Genomic DNA, 15,863 nt, shown 5'->3' on the forward strand with positions numbered 1-15,863 from the left:
CTGTTCAGATACACTGAGACCCACATAATCAAAGCTTTCCCAACCCATTGGGCCTCTCCTTTCATAATTTCCGTCTTTTAAAAGCATTATCCCTCAAATTTTGTCTGTGCATATAAACAGGCATGTACTAGTACCTTAATTCTCTGTGGGTCTATTTCTATCAATCTATATGTTTACCAACATTTTGCATATAGTTCAGACAATGTAAAAAATTTTCCTTTTTTTCCTACATACTTAAGGAACATTTTTGAATGAATATATTATAACTGATCCTCAGTTAAATATTAGGAGTCGTATGTGAATGGAGATGGCTTTTAACCAGAAGTAGATTATAGCTGCGGGAAGACTAAAGGGTCTATTTGGTCAAGACTCATACAAAACTGAGATAAGCATGCACAACCTGACAAGATCAGATTAGACCCTTCCCCCACAAGTGCTTTTCCCATAAATATTTATCTACTTTCTAATATAAATAACCAGGAAATGAAAAAGAAGGATAAATTTATTTATATATTATTTTTTTAAAATAGCCTAGAAATAGAAATGCAGCTTCAAATCTTCGATATTTTAGGTATGCAGTAAATTCCAACACTGGTTTGCTGTTTTTTAAGAGGGAGTCAAGCAATGAAATTCTTCGTGGCAGCTATATAAATCGGCAGCATTTATAAACAAACAAGAACTTTGCACATATGTGCATTTTTGCCTGTTACTAGGTATCTCAGAATTAAATAACTTATCACCTATGAGAGAATAGGTGTTGACAGGGTCAGCACTGCTGTATTTTTAAGCTTGCCTGAGGTGACATTGCTGGCACTGGAGTTAAGCTTGGCATTCTTTCGCCCTGTCCCTCCTCCCCCAAGCCCAATTGAATGCTCACTTCATCAATGAGAAACACGACCGGCTCGCCTGCCAGATGTAATGGAGATCCATGAATTCACATCTGGTCTGCAAATTTGTATTGCACTCAGATTGTCAGTACTTGGGCTTTGCTTCCTCATGCAGTGGTGTTAAGGGGTAAAAATCGGAGGCTGTACAGGTGCCACTAACTCAGAAATGAATGTTGGTGATCCACTCACGAGAACCTGTGTGGATTGCCTTTCTAATATAATAAAAAGGGGGGCTCTTTACCTTTGAGATTTAAAACCTAAAAAATGTGCGGAATAATATTTTTACATTCATCTTTGAAATTAACAAATGTATACTTTTAAAAACACTTCTGTGTCACATAAGAATAATATTAATACTTTAAAAATCTCAAGATGAAAAATGTAAGTCCTTTTTTCTTTTTTCTTCTTTTTTTTTTTTAAATCTTTTTTTCCTCTAGCATTTTACGATGGGATAATGAGACAGATGTCTCTCAACTGGAAGGACATTTTGACATTGTTATGTGTGCAGACTGGTAAGTACATAAAAATCATAAAACTCATGTTAGAAAAATAGCTTTGCTGGAGTAATTGTACAGTGCTGCTTGCTGATGGCTAAGCAAAGTCAACAAATGAAGCACAAAGCCACCTTAACCTCAACAAATTAATATTCATCTCCATGTGACAGTTATAAGGTAGTCTTCTATCACACAGTAACTTCTACCACATTATTTCCCAAAGATTGATTTTGAGAAGCATTTCCATTTTCTGGAATTGCCTCTGTTTCATGCTTGACGTATCAGTAAATGGACGACTTAGGCAAATTGCAAATAATTATGGCTCAGTGAGGAACAGTCTGGAGAAAAGGGAGTTTATCAACACAAACAGCTCAATTAGCTTACTTCTTAGGAAAGATCTGACTATTGATATAAGGGGATATATTTTTTGCTCCCCGGAAAATCTGTCCGAGGGAAAAAAGATTTCAAAACCCTTTTTTCCCCATCACATTCTGTTTCTTAAATCAATTTGACAGCAGTATTTGTAGAAATAGGCTTTTTATTATTTACAGTGGTACATGTTAATTGTAAGAGAATTCTTATTAAAAATATCTGAGTACAGCATTTAATTTATGAAAAGGTAGGTAAGTGTTGCAATACAGTGTATTGTTTAATAATTTATGCAGATAGGTTTGATTATTGACACACACCATTTCTGATACTGAATTTGTAGAATTGTGCTATACTTCACTATATGGCATGTGAACTTTTCATATGGCAAATTATTAATTATTTGCATTATATAAATAGAGAAAGTGTAAAAAGAGATGTGCAGGCTTAATTTAGGAGAGCAGATATTTTTAAATAAGTCTGTCTTTCCATCAAGAATATTTCCTGTTGACCCTTTAAATGTCCAAAACAGAAAAAGCTGTTTATATTTTGTTGCACTTAACTATTTTAAGAGACCAAATTCTGAAAACAAGGACTTCCTAGGATAGCTCAGTTCAGCAGGTTTCTGTACCTTACTAAGAAATAGTTAAAGGAAAAAGGCAAAGGGAAGTGCAAAGCTGTCTATTGTCTTTTTAAACAATGTTCTTTTTAAGTGGCTTCTGATAAAATACTCCTCTAAAGCTTTTCTTTCTTTTTTTTTTTTTTTGATGTTTTCCTATTTAAGCAAACTGTTCTGATTTCAGAAGTTACTATTTTTGTATAGCACTGGAGAAAGTGTATTTAGTCCTCTTTTTTCCTTTTTCTAATACCTGTTTGTTTACAGAATGCAACAGTGCCTCATTTCTCTTAGCATTTAATTTCAGAGTTCTTTGTTCCCAAAAAGGACAGAGAAGGGTTTCTAACTAATCGCTGATAATGTGCCTCAGAGATGCATCATCTGATTAAAATAAGGAGCTAAACAACACCATATGATTTCAGCAAGTAATTTAGTAAATGCCTTCCTCACCAAATATTAGAATGGATACTCCAGGTTTCATTGCACAGATGAAGTTAATGCTGGACAGGATTAGATCAGATTAAGTATGAAAGTCAGATCAGAGTGCTGGCGGACATGAGCAGGAGGGCAGCAGTCTTCTCGGAGGCTTAGACAAGGCTCACATATGGATGTTCTCCAGATTATGTGGGTGAAGCAAGGTCTTGCCAAGAGATTTAGAGTTAAATTTGTTCTTCACGCAAATATCAAAACAACCTGGCTGTGCCATCTCTTGTATTCTTGATACACCATGTCATCCTATTTGTGCTGTGAGTACAGCAGAGCAAGACTTAAGTTGTATGTTTTTTTTTCTTTTTTTTTTTTTTTTTTTTTCCCAGTAATATTCTTGCCCAATACTCCTCCCAGTCTGTTTGGAAGTAGTGTAGTTTCATTAGGAAACAAAGAATCACACATGGCAGGTAAAATATATAATGCATTTGCAATCCCTGCATTTTGTATATTTATTTTGAAGCACTTAAGATGCAGGTAGGTGTATAAATATTTATAGATTTCTAAAAAATAAACAGAAATATGCAGATTAGTTTAAAGTACATGTTTTTATTCACAAATTGTCTCTATTTTCCTTTTCCAAGGGCCCATATATATAGTTTGATAAGCATGAAATTCCTTTATTGTTTGCTTCTTTTAAAAATCTTTTATTTACGGACACTAGATTTTTCTGATACATGAAAAGGCTGAAAAAAAATGTTCCATGCTTTATCAAACTCAAATCTACTTTTCATTTTCATGTATTTCTCTTCAAGATATAGAATTGGCTTGAGAACTGTTGGCAGGATTTTTGCTTTCTGAATTTTTTGGGCTGTCATTGAAGAGGAAAAGAAATCTCTTTTCTTACAGCTCCTCAGCTGAAACCTGAGGTATGCAGTGATAAAAACAGATAGAATAGATTGCATTTAGTTTAACACCACCATATAGCTCATTGTCAGTCAATAAAATCTGGGATTAGAACAGGGTACTATAAAGCAAAAAATCTGAGTTCAAATATTAGGTACATGGATAAATTTTTATTGAAGTATTTCCAGCAAGGGTGATATTGTCTGATTCTCTGAATAGCTAACCAGTAGTACTGCTTGATCCCATTTACATGAAAACAAGCTCTATTCATAAACATATTCCAAATCCACATGGAGGTTCAAGTAAAAATGTACATGATTACAACAAGCAGCGATATGTTTATATTCATATATTTACAGTCAGACTTTAATAAACCTTGTGTGCAGGAGTGGAAAATAAGTTATTTCCCAGAACAGACAGTCTATTAGTTAACAGCTAAATTTAGTAGCTCAACTAGATTATAAAATAAATAAGATGCAAACTGTGAAAGCTAGTCGTTATTTAACCATTCAGGATTTTGACAATAAAAATAGTTTCATGGTTCAGCAGTTCCGAAATAACTTGTAAAATGTCAACTATGAGATAAAAAATAAAGAAAAAAAATATCTCGGCAAGACCACACCTGGAAGAAGGATACACTGGAAGAAATTACTGAAATAATGGAATTTTTAAAGCATATCCGCCTACCTCCTTTTTTTGAGGGGCTGTTTCAAGGCCAGGTGAGGATGCCAGAGTTTTGGACTTTCATTTGACCTGCACTTGAGGGTGCAAAGTCATGCAGGTGCTGGACATGTAAAAGTAAGAATGAATGAAAGGGAGAAATAACAGGTGTCTGCATGGGTGGACCACAAAAAAGACTCATCCAAAGCTCTTGAGAGCCTCAGATTTCTGATTATTTTCTTTATTAAGACAAATAAAGAGATTCAGAAAATAGTTGCTGAGATTTTTAATCCAAGAATACAGTCAAGGCTGTTCTGTGTGATCTAGCAGAAAAATCTTTGCCTTTCAGGTTCTTACAAACCAAGTTTAAAAACATATATTTTTAACGTACAAACAGAATATGGTCTAAATCCTCATATCACTTTGTAAATGCATAATATCCCACTTTATTTAATTAGACTGATCATATTCTTAAAGTTTGGCACACATGTAAGGATTTGCACAGCAGAAGCTGGGAGGCCTGTCCCACATTACTTTCACTGCTAAGATTCTTGCTGAACTCACGGATAGTTGTGGATTCACCAGGTATGCAGAACTGAACTGAAAATATTCTTTACATATGTGCAAATATGTCCATTTTGTCCCTGCTAGTATTTCATTTAAAATAAGGAAATCTGTCTGTATGAATGCAGTAAGATTTCTGTTCTTCCTCAATTTAAATTTATTATTTATTTTAAGCCTGATTTCTTGCCCACACTTTCAAGTGCACTGGAATCTGATGATATAGAAGTAAGTTTTTTTTTCAATTTATGTTAGCCAAGTAGTTGAAGATGAACCAAAAGATAAATAGCTGTATACACTAGGCACTATACATGAACGTCTGTACTTATTCATGTCTGAAGTACACCTGTAAACTAAGCTCTTTTACAAATTGCAAAATATTTAAAAAGGAAGATAACTTCACATCACAGCCTATAAAATGTAACCATATGCCCATTGTTGCAAGGTGCAAGACAATAGGACAAAACAATGGCATGAAAAGAAGTCAGAATCAACCTGTTTTATTTAATTTGTTTCATTGTGGCTTACTGGTACTTCCATACAATCTTCGTGTAAACTTTCATGTGGCTTTAATGATAATTTTAAGTAAATAAGTAGATAGACAGTGAGAAAAGAAGCAAGGAAGGAAGGAAAGAAGGAAGAAAGGAAGAAAAGGAGAAAGGTGGCAAAGTTGCTTGCCTGTTCATCTGGATTTCACAGGTTAACAGCACTGCCTTAAAAAAAGCCATAAAAGTCGTAAACCATGTTCTTTCCTCTTTACTGACAACATCAGAGACTTCCTTGCTAACCCCCAAAAAACTTTTCTATTCTTGCTCTGCAGTCCTTACTACATAAACATGAGATATTTTTAATAGAAAAAAAAAACAAAAACAAAAAACAAAAAACACATTTTTTTATGGAAAAAAAATAGAAACTAATATGGAGACCGCCAAAGTAAGCCAAGCCAAATTTTAACTGAGGTATGCAAAACAAAGTGAGAATGATTTAGAACAGTATACTATGTATGATTTAGAACAGTATACTATTTCAACAAACTTTTAAAGGATTTTCTAAGGGGTACATTTTCTGTATGTTATATTAGTAACTAATCACACAAATTCTAGTGGTAAGAGAAATTGGATGTCTAAACCTCCTTCCATGGGCCAAATCCTATGCTGAACCTGTCTGTCTTACAGATTATCTGACTACTTCTTCAAGATTTTTAAGGCATTTTCTGACTCAGAGGGAAGATAGAGGATAGAGCAACTCCCTGGAGCTGCTGAGTTGCACTGGTGTTGCTTCCAGTCATCCATGCTCCCTCTGGTCAGAGGTTGTGGCAGAGCTGAGTCTGTCACTGGTATCACCAAAATATCAAGCGGGAGTCAGGCAGAAAAGGTATCCTTGAAGTTGTCCAATCTCTTGGCAGGTCACCTGAATATTTGAATTTCTTGGACGCTCAGTTTCTGATGAACAAAAGCCTGTACTTCTGTCATAAAAGAACAAGATTGTTAGCAGCAGTTGTCCCCTGTCTCACTGTAAAAAGTCCAAATGGTATGAAGGTCCATGAAAAATGAATTTTAGCACTTGTAAAGTAAAACAAAATTGTTTCCACTATACTGTTTTTAGAAATAACAATATAATAATTTTCTCATGTATTTGGAATGTAATCTTGTCTACACAAGATCTCAGCAAGTCTGTATGCACATATGTGATGTTTCATGTTGAAGAAAATTAATTTATTTTAGAGATTCTATTTGGAGAGGACTCATGCACTGTATTCCGCCTCTTCTGCAGGTGGCTAAGTTCCTGGTGAAGTAGTGTCTTATGGTATCTATCTGTATAGGGGTCTACCAGAGGCAAGTGTGATTAAAGCTCCCAGGAGACATTAGAGAGATCAACTGCAGTTTCAATGAATTAAATTTAAACAAACATTTGTACAATTTTTCCAGTAAGATTAATTGAGGTTGAGGAGCAGCCATTGTGCTAAAATTTAAATTTCCTTTTGGGCAGGCTATCAGTTAGAGGGATTATTAGCCAGTACTTCAATATTTTATTGAAGAAATTAATAATGTCATACTTCTACACAAAATGTTCTTTAAGAAATGTATGGATAGACAGTTTTACCATAATCTGGGGTTCTGCCAGATTTTACTGATGAAATTTGGTTGCTGACAAGTCTTCTTATAGGTTCTTCTTCTTTTTTCCGTTTTTTTTTTTTTTTTTTCCCTGAGTAGGAAAAGTACTTTTATAGCTGCTTGACCCTATGTTACTTGATATTGTGTTCTCATTGGTATCTGTGGAGTGTCTTTAGCTAAATATCCATACATATTTTGTTCTTAATCACTGGTGTGTGGTTAGAAGACCAGTTTTTTCTCTTCAGTGGTTTCACATATTCTTTATATTCTTTTAGAAATTTCAAACCTGGAAAAAAAATCACCCACTTTACTTCAGAAAGAAATGTTTGAGAAAAAGGGAACTCAGGTTGTAGAAAAGCATCATAAAGAATGGACAAAATCCTTCTAGTGTGGAACTTGAGCTTGACACAGACTGGGAAGTAGTTTTATTACAGAGAAAGCATGAAAAAATAATGAAGAAAGAATCACATTATTTGTGGCCTGTTTGATAGACAGTCTTTCTTATCTGAATTACCAGTATAAATGCAGCTCATGGTAGTAAGGACTGAAAGGCATCAGTTGCTATCTGATGGTTGTTCACTAAACATTGTAAATGCACACTCATCCAAAGTAACTGCGTGTCCACAAATATCTAGTCAAGAGTGATTGGCACCTGGGTTGCCAGTATTAGTATATACATTAAGGTACTGAGGGGCATGAAGAATGAATTATCCCCTCAAATCATGAGGTAATCACACCAAAATAGGGCTGTGCATGTTGGCAACATTGCATGGGAAAATTGACTCTGCTGCTGTCAGTGCAGGACCCATGCTGGAGATGAAGGCTTTCACTCCTGAGGGAGGACAACTCTGTACGATCTACGTCATTGTATTTGAACAGCTTTTGAAGGAGAGAGAAGGCGGGGGCTTGTAAATCTTTACATGGGTAGATAGATATAGACATATAGATAGAACAAATACACAATGCATAATAATGAATTAATGCCACAATTATAAAGGGAAAGGAAAAAAAAAATTACCCTTAATAGGAACACCTGAAATACAATAGAAAATACTTCTAAAAATTCCTCCCTCCCTTGTAAAGAAGGCATTTAATATGTTAACTTTGTATATTGATGCTGAATTCTAATAGGGTAGTATTTTAATAGTTAGCATATGTGATCTGTGAATACCAGCAATATTAAGGTCTGTTTCATGCTGATATATTAGCTTTGGTTTAAATAATATTTGCTTCAGGCTTCACCTATTTTTTGCATTTATTTTTTATTTATTTATTACAAAGTAACTGAATTGGCCAGAAGTGTAGACCATGATTTCTCTTTTACAGCATTGTGTAAACACGTGTAATTAGCCTTGTACTTATCTGCATTAGTATCATTAGAATTGAAAACCTATTTTAATCTGGATTCTGTACTCTTCTCAATGTCAGCCTGTTTCTGGACCGGTACAGAGCTAGCCTTGTTGATGCAATAAAGAGATTACTCCAACCCAGTGTAAGTATGTTTCTATTTTCTCCTGAACACTGGCTTCAGAATAATTAGTCTGTGCACAATGATTGAGAGAGTAATGGAATGGCAGGATTAATGTCATGTAATACTTTAATACTTATTATGTCCAACTTCAATTGAGTCTTCTAATCTATCAGATTCTTTCCTAATCATAAACTAGGAAACTTCTTATACTTGGCCTTCTGATAAGGAACACAGTGGGTTGTAAAATAAATGAAACGGCTTCAAAGATAGCGTGAGATTATTTTTATCAAAGCGTTTCTCGAGTATTTTCCTTTGATAATAATGTCTTCATATTAAAGTAAAAGTACGATATTGAAAGTTTTTATGTTGGCTTCTGTCATTTGTAATCCCTTCAATTGTAACCTTTGTCATTGTGTATTTATTTATTATGAAAGAATATTTTTCTTTTCATTTCTGTTTATATGAAATGAATAAACCCCTTATGCATGTATTGTAGCCTAAAACTTCTTTTTCCGTAGAGTAAGGCCTGTGTTTACATGTTTTCTATTTTTGAACATAGGTTAATATAATGCTACGTTCTACTTGAGTGTCACAGATCTCAGTCTAATAAGCTATTAAAATAAACCTGAGAGACCTATAGGCAAAAACAAGCTGTCATATGCATGTATTTCTAACCAACAAATAATCGTGAATCTCAATATAAAAAAAAAAAAAGAAGAAATAGAGATCAAAAGAAGAATACGAGAAAACGTGTAAAGTAGTTGTGTAAAAAAAAAGAATTTGAAACAGGAACTGTACCTTTCAAGCTTACCATAGAAATCTTTCAGTATGGGAAACTTTCCATCTCAGCACAGAAGTATTTATGTTAGCAGTGCATTCTCCAAACTTTATTTAAGAATTTCATTTTGCTTTTTGTACAAGAGTTTTTCTCTGTAAAAGGAATAGAGTAGGCAAACATGCAAAGACTTAAGAAACTGAGTCATTTTAGCCATGTAAGTAATCCCATTCTTTGCTAAGAGTGATCAGGTTTCTATTCTTGGTTCTATCATAGACTTTCCTGAGTGACTTAAGGCAAGTTACTTAAGACTGAATGATTTTAATGAGATGTGGATCAAGGCTGCCAGACAGACAGGAGAAATGTAGCCACCCTGGGGAAAGGTTACCCAGATACTTTTGTCGATGGCAGCAATGGCAGTTAGGGAGCTCCTGCCCAGTTTGATACATTCTGACTTCTGTGTTGTACCATCAGCTGCCAACGTGCAATAATTTTGGGGACTAAAGGTGATCTAGAACACAAAGCTGATCTCAGTTAAAAAAAATGTTAAAAATGTTTTCTTTCAGCCCAGAGCAGTGCCCTCACCTAGTTGACCAGGTATCACCATAGGCCGCTGTCACTGGTTCCATGAAACGATGTTTTGAGAAAAGGATATGAGTGGCAGGAAGTGTATAAGAGGGGCCCTGGTAACTGTGACTTGTCTAGGGCCTTTAGCTGGAGTGGAATAATTGCTACCAGCTGCTTTGTCTCCCACCAGTACTGATCATGGTGGTCTATATTGGCAAAAGCACGTGTGCATGCAGATGTATGTATATGCACAGACACATGCATTCTTTACCTGGGCTGATTAACACAAGTGGAGGATTTGAATTAAAACACGGTGAGGGTAAAGAAACCTAAATTTTAGTGTTCATAGCTCAAACGTACAGACAGTCTAGAAATTGTTAATCTGACTTTCAACCAAAACCAACATGACTTTGTTGCTTTTTAACTCCAGTCAGCTAATTCAAATTCAGAATGTGCCTTTGTTTTTCAGGGCACACGAGCTATAATTCTTTGTGAGAGTAGATAGAGTAAAGGGAGATGGCTTTTTAAGTTTTGTCTTCCCAGTCTGGCTTACTTCTGCATGCTATGATTAATACTACAGCCTGTACATATTTTCTATGCATTTTATGTCATGATTCTTTTCTTTCATCAGAAAAGGTAGCTTAAGAAATTCCTGCTCCTTGGCACTTGTTCCCACCTCGTGTTCCAGAGTTTTGGACCAAACTGTATTTTATACCTAAAGTCATTTGCGTAATCCAGTTTGTGGATAGCCATGTAGATGGATATCCAGTTGTGGCATATATGGCCTTAATTATAATTCATATCTAGGTGGAGAGCAAATGATTGTATGGGGTAGAAGCTGGGAGTATGGACATCTTCAATAAGCTCTCTTGTCCAAAAAAAACCCACATTGAATAGAGCATATGCTCTCATAGTTTGAAAGACCCAAGTCTTTCATATGCTCATTTGAGAACCCAAGAGAAGACATAATCACACATAATAGTTAACGTTTTCATTGTTCTTTGTTACTCTGTTTAAATCCAAGAATAACGTCAGAGGAACTTTTATTAAATGGCACAATACTTCAGCCTTTAAAGGAAAAATAAACTAATAGTGAAGTCATTTGTCAGCTGTAATAATTAAGATTTGTTTATGGGCATTAGTTTATGCTCAAGATAAGCCGTAAACTGCTTTGATTAAGTTCACTCTTCTACATGAATTAATTTGTCTCAAATATTGAAGTCACATTTCATTAGTATCAATTCTGGCAAATTGATAAAGGAACAGGCTAAAGACATCTAGATGCAAGACATCTTTCAAGTGTAAATTGGATACAACTTAGGTACAACTAGAATAAAAGAGATCAGGGAAAACAGACCAGAGAACTGAAAGAAAAAGTGGAGTAAATAGAAAATATTGGGTATCTTAAAAAGCAGTCTTGAAGGAGAAATGCAGCACAAATGATCTATTCTTGCTGTTCTTTATGGAAAATCATCATCGGTATTTCCTTTTTCATTAAGGATGTTATTTGTAGTTATTTATTCAGGGCTATTAGAGTCCTTATGGCATCAGAATGTCACAGAATCATGTGTCTTCTGTAACTTTTTGTTTTTGTGGAAATGCGGATTCTGGTCATTTCAGTCATCTGATTCCTATTATGGCTTCTTGGACAGTTCTGCTGGCAGAGGAAGAGAGGACGAGAAATTCATGCAGGCAGAAATGAGCAGCTTTCAAAATTACTAGGGGTTGGAATTTCTTATCTGAATTTGTTACAAAGGCAAATGTCACCTGTAAACTAATTACAAGAATTAGGCACTGTAATTTTACATCAAACAAATTCATCTTGATTGGCAATATCTTATTCCTCTTATAAGCAAGCTACTTGATTTATGTACATTTAATTTTACTATCATTTAGTTTTTCCTATCATTAAAATATGATTTTAGTTTTAGTCTCAGAATAAACTGTTTCTTGTTTGTGTATTTCCATAATAAAAATGTGATTTTTTTATTTAATGAAAGATTATATTCTTCTGTGGCTTATCCATTCAAAATCCCAAAGAAGTCAATCAGATGTTATTAGAACATGTGCCATCAAATAAGGCTGGATTTAATAATGATTGATGAGTAAAGGCAGTCATAGTCATATCTAAAATCTCAACATCTGTCCCATTACTTTACTGCAGCATTTTAGTGACACCTCACAATATTGTAACTGAAATAGACATTTTCCCCTGGGTTTTCTTCACAAGATTACTGGAAGTATTTTCCCAGGTGAGGCAAGGTAACTGTGAACTCGAAACATCATCCTAAAACTGGAGGCATTTTGAAATTACAAACTTTGAATTAAGCAACCTTGGCATAGTCCATCAATTGTAGATCCAGGACACTGGTCTAATTTTGTTATTGTACACAACCAAGAAATGAAAAATATTTTAAAATTAGAAATGTGAATGCAGCCCTAAAACAAATAGCAGAATTACACAGATCAAGCAGTTGACCAGAAAGTATTTTAAACCCAGATTATATTAGACTAGAATTGACCACAGTACCTCCACACTACCTGTCAGTTTTGAGGAGATTATTGTAGTGATAAACTTAATTATGGTTTCTTGCCTTTTTTATTTTTATTTTTTATTTTTTTTTATTTTTATTTTATTTTTATTTTTATTTTTATTTAACAGCAGTGTTAAGATCCTCAAGTGTTTTAGATGAGCACTAAATTCAACAGAGGAATGACTTTTTACACCAACTAATGAGCAGACCAAAAGGAGTGGTGTGGTGATTTACATAAAAGACCATTCCCCTTTTCTGAAGTTATGTCAAGATTATCAATCTGGTGTTAAGAGATGTTTTATATCCTGTTACATTCTATTTTGCTGTATTTGTCTTTCAAAATACATTTTAAGTAATTAATCTACACTGGGAGAAGGAATGATTGCATAGTCTGCTGACTCCAAACTGAAACCTGTAAGAGTGGTGATGGTGGTGGTGTATGAGCCCTGCTTCCTCCTTGAAGCTGCTGGAACAGTGGCTGACATTGGGCTTGCCTCCCACAGAAATTCAGTAGGTTCAGCCATTCCTGAAATCCCCAAGTGAATTGTGTGGTCACTAAAAGCCCTGGGTGGGGGACATTTCCCATTACATTGAGCTCTCTGTGAAGTTGCTTGTGGAAATGAGGGACTCCAGGGGAGCCTCATCCTTCTTATGCCAGGAAGGTCCCTGCAGAACAGCGTTCTAGGAAGCTTGAGATGACAGCAGAAGGAGAAGGATCCTTGGCTGAAGGCTCCCTTAGCTACCCACTTCTGCTGTTGACGTTAAAGCATGCCAAGGATGTGAGGGAAGTTACGGTGCACATTTTACACTGATTGTGAATTTCCTGTGTTTAATGTTTTTCATCCTGAACCTATATTCAGACCTAGCATTTACATAAGCAATTCCAGTGCCTTTGGTGGGAGTTACACCCCTTTGCACCTCATGTTTAGCCACAAAATTAAAGTTACAGTTACACAGACAAAGAGGAATGAGTTGCTTTGGATGTTTTCCTTGGTCTGCTTTGTGATTAAATTTTCCTTGAGAGAGGTGAGGTATTTCCCTATCTCACAGAGACATTGTGAGAATAAATACAGTGTTATGGTATTAATGACTGGAGTCTTTTAAGTACACTTTATTACCATAGGTACTGACAGAGTTTTTCTTGCTGCCTCAGTGGGTGGTGTCTCAGCGTATGGGTGCATGAGCTGTAGCACACATATTTGTTACCTATACTCCTCACTAAGTATCTGTGTCAACACTAAAAGTTCCCAGAATCCCTACTGACATTCTCTCATTTGATTTTTTTTTCTGGTACAAAAATTGCATTTTCTTAAGCAAAATATTCTTCTACAGTGTCATTTTTATAACTTTGTCAGACCCCTAAAAATATTTTTGTCTATTCAGTTGATTACAGCACCTCACAGATTAGTCTTAGTTCTCATTAATATAGAAGTTAAATAAAAGGACTCACAGTAAACTTTGTGGCTGCCCTCAATGTGGTATGTTGTTTGTTGTTATTAACCTTTGTTTTCAGCTCTTCAAAACCAGTTTTCATTCCATGTGACAGAACATAATACTCAGCCAAATAGTATTAATTTTGCAAATAAGATTTTAAGAGATGCTGTATGAAGTCAGTCAGGTTTTGGGCTAATACTTTCCCCAGAGTGTCTAAAATGTATCAGTTCAAGGTACAAGCATTTTTGTTTTCTTAAATACAGAAGGATGAGCAAAATATTAGCTAATGGACCATAAAATATTTCCTGGGTGTCATAAATGGCCTGATCATCTTGAAAGATCCAAAATTACTATGCAAGAATATTAAGTCGTGCTTTAAATGCAATTAGACAATTTAAGGTCAAATTCAGTTGCACTGCTCAGGTAGTTTAAAATATTTTTAAAAAAATTAATTAATTTTGCCCTGTTTTACACTGTTGTAATTCCACTAATATCAAATGGGAGGTACTCTTCTATGTGTGAGATTAAAAAAAGAAAATCATTATTTACACTCTTTGTGTTGTCATGAACTAACAAATGGGTTTTGCATTGAGTTTGTATGCCTTTTCTGTGTTTTATTTTGGTAATCTGTAGGCACTGCTATTATATGAAAATAAGCAGATGTATTGCAGTTGGCAGATCTATGAAGAAAATATTTTATTTTACTTATTTCTATTTTGCTTTTGTTTAGTCACAGAAATATTGTATATTTTGAACAATGATTTATATTATCCTATTTCAGTGTTCTACCAAGAGAACAATTGACTTTTCCAGCCTGAGTATATTAAAAGCTTAGTCAGGTGTATGCTATATGTGGTTCCCTTCCAGTTTTAAAAATGTATAAATTCTCTTTTTACCGTTCCAGGGAAAAGCAATGGTGTTTGCTCCACTCAGAGGGAATACTTTAAACCAGTTTTGCAATCTAGCTGAAAAAGCTGGTTTCTCTATCCAAAGACATGAAAATTATGATGAACACATTTCGAACTTCCACTCCAAGGTTAGTTTTCTGCTTGTGTTAGATAACACTTTAATCCGCATTGCATTTTGAAGAGATCATGGTCCTTTTGGCAGGTAACCTAAATGTTTGATTAAAGTACTCCTTAGGTGTGCTGTTTCTGAACAGCTATTTTTGTATCTGATTATTTTGTGTGGTGGAACCATCCTTTATCTCTGCACGTCTAGAAGAGTTTTGCAGAAGCATCTTCTGTTTACCCTTTTCATTCATAGGAATCTAATTTATGAGAGTCCTTTTTTCTTGTTGTTAGCTGCCTATAAATATATGGCACACTAGCATTTACATTTTAATAAAAACCTTGCAACTTTTAAGTAGGTTAAATACTGAAATGGACTGAAATAAATAGGAGGTGAATGTCTAATTGTATCATATCGTACCTTAAATCCTTATCTCTGGCTTCTTTATGGCTGGGTCAGTTGGCAGCTTCAAACTGCTAAATCTCATACAGAATTTCACAGTTGTGGGGTTATATGTCAGATCGAGGCGCTACAAGATTTAGGTCAAAAGCACTTATCTGAGCGTGATTTCTAAGCTTGCTTACATAAAGCTACTGTTATCAGTCTCTTTTTTTATTATTTATAAGTATAGAGTAATACAGGACGTGAAGAGGAAGGTGCTTCACAGAAAACTTTTTAGGAATTTCTTATGTTCCTGCGTAGGAGTGCTTATCAAAATCATACTTATTACTTGCAATTCTGAGATCTCTATTTCATGCCAAAAAGAAATCCACTATTGTAGGTCCATATGGCCTTATGTCTATATAGACATAACCTCTTGCAATTTTCTAAGAATTGCTCTTTGAAAATATAGACATGTTCAGAATCGAAATGAAATGCATTTTTTTCCTGTTTAGCAATACCATTGGATAGAAATCATATTATGCTTTATATATATATACATACGATGTTGTAAGGAACAAATATTTATTTTATCATGTAATTTTATACTTAAAAAGACTCCCATCAAAACTATCTACACATATGTACATTTCATTG

At 34.7% G+C, this 15,863-nt stretch overlaps 1 protein-coding gene across 2 annotated transcripts in view; it reads left to right on the top strand.

The window, feature by feature from the left end:
• The window catches only part of CAMKMT (calmodulin-lysine N-methyltransferase), a 221,182-nt gene that overhangs the window by 196,150 nt on the left and 9,169 nt on the right, over positions 1–15,863 (top strand). For both annotated transcript variants that reach the window (XM_048057740.2, XM_066993802.1), the window contains exons 8-10: positions 1,325–1,399; positions 8,462–8,525; positions 14,719–14,850. In XM_048057740.2, the coding sequence (XP_047913697.1) occupies positions 1,325–1,399; positions 8,462–8,525; positions 14,719–14,850 (271 nt within the window). The remainder of the gene's footprint in view (positions 1–1,324; positions 1,400–8,461; positions 8,526–14,718; positions 14,851–15,863) is intronic.

This window comes from Anser cygnoides, chromosome 3, assembly GCF_040182565.1.
Source record: "Anser cygnoides isolate HZ-2024a breed goose chromosome 3, Taihu_goose_T2T_genome, whole genome shotgun sequence".
NCBI classification, from domain to species: Eukaryota; Metazoa; Chordata; class Aves; order Anseriformes; family Anatidae; genus Anser; species Anser cygnoides.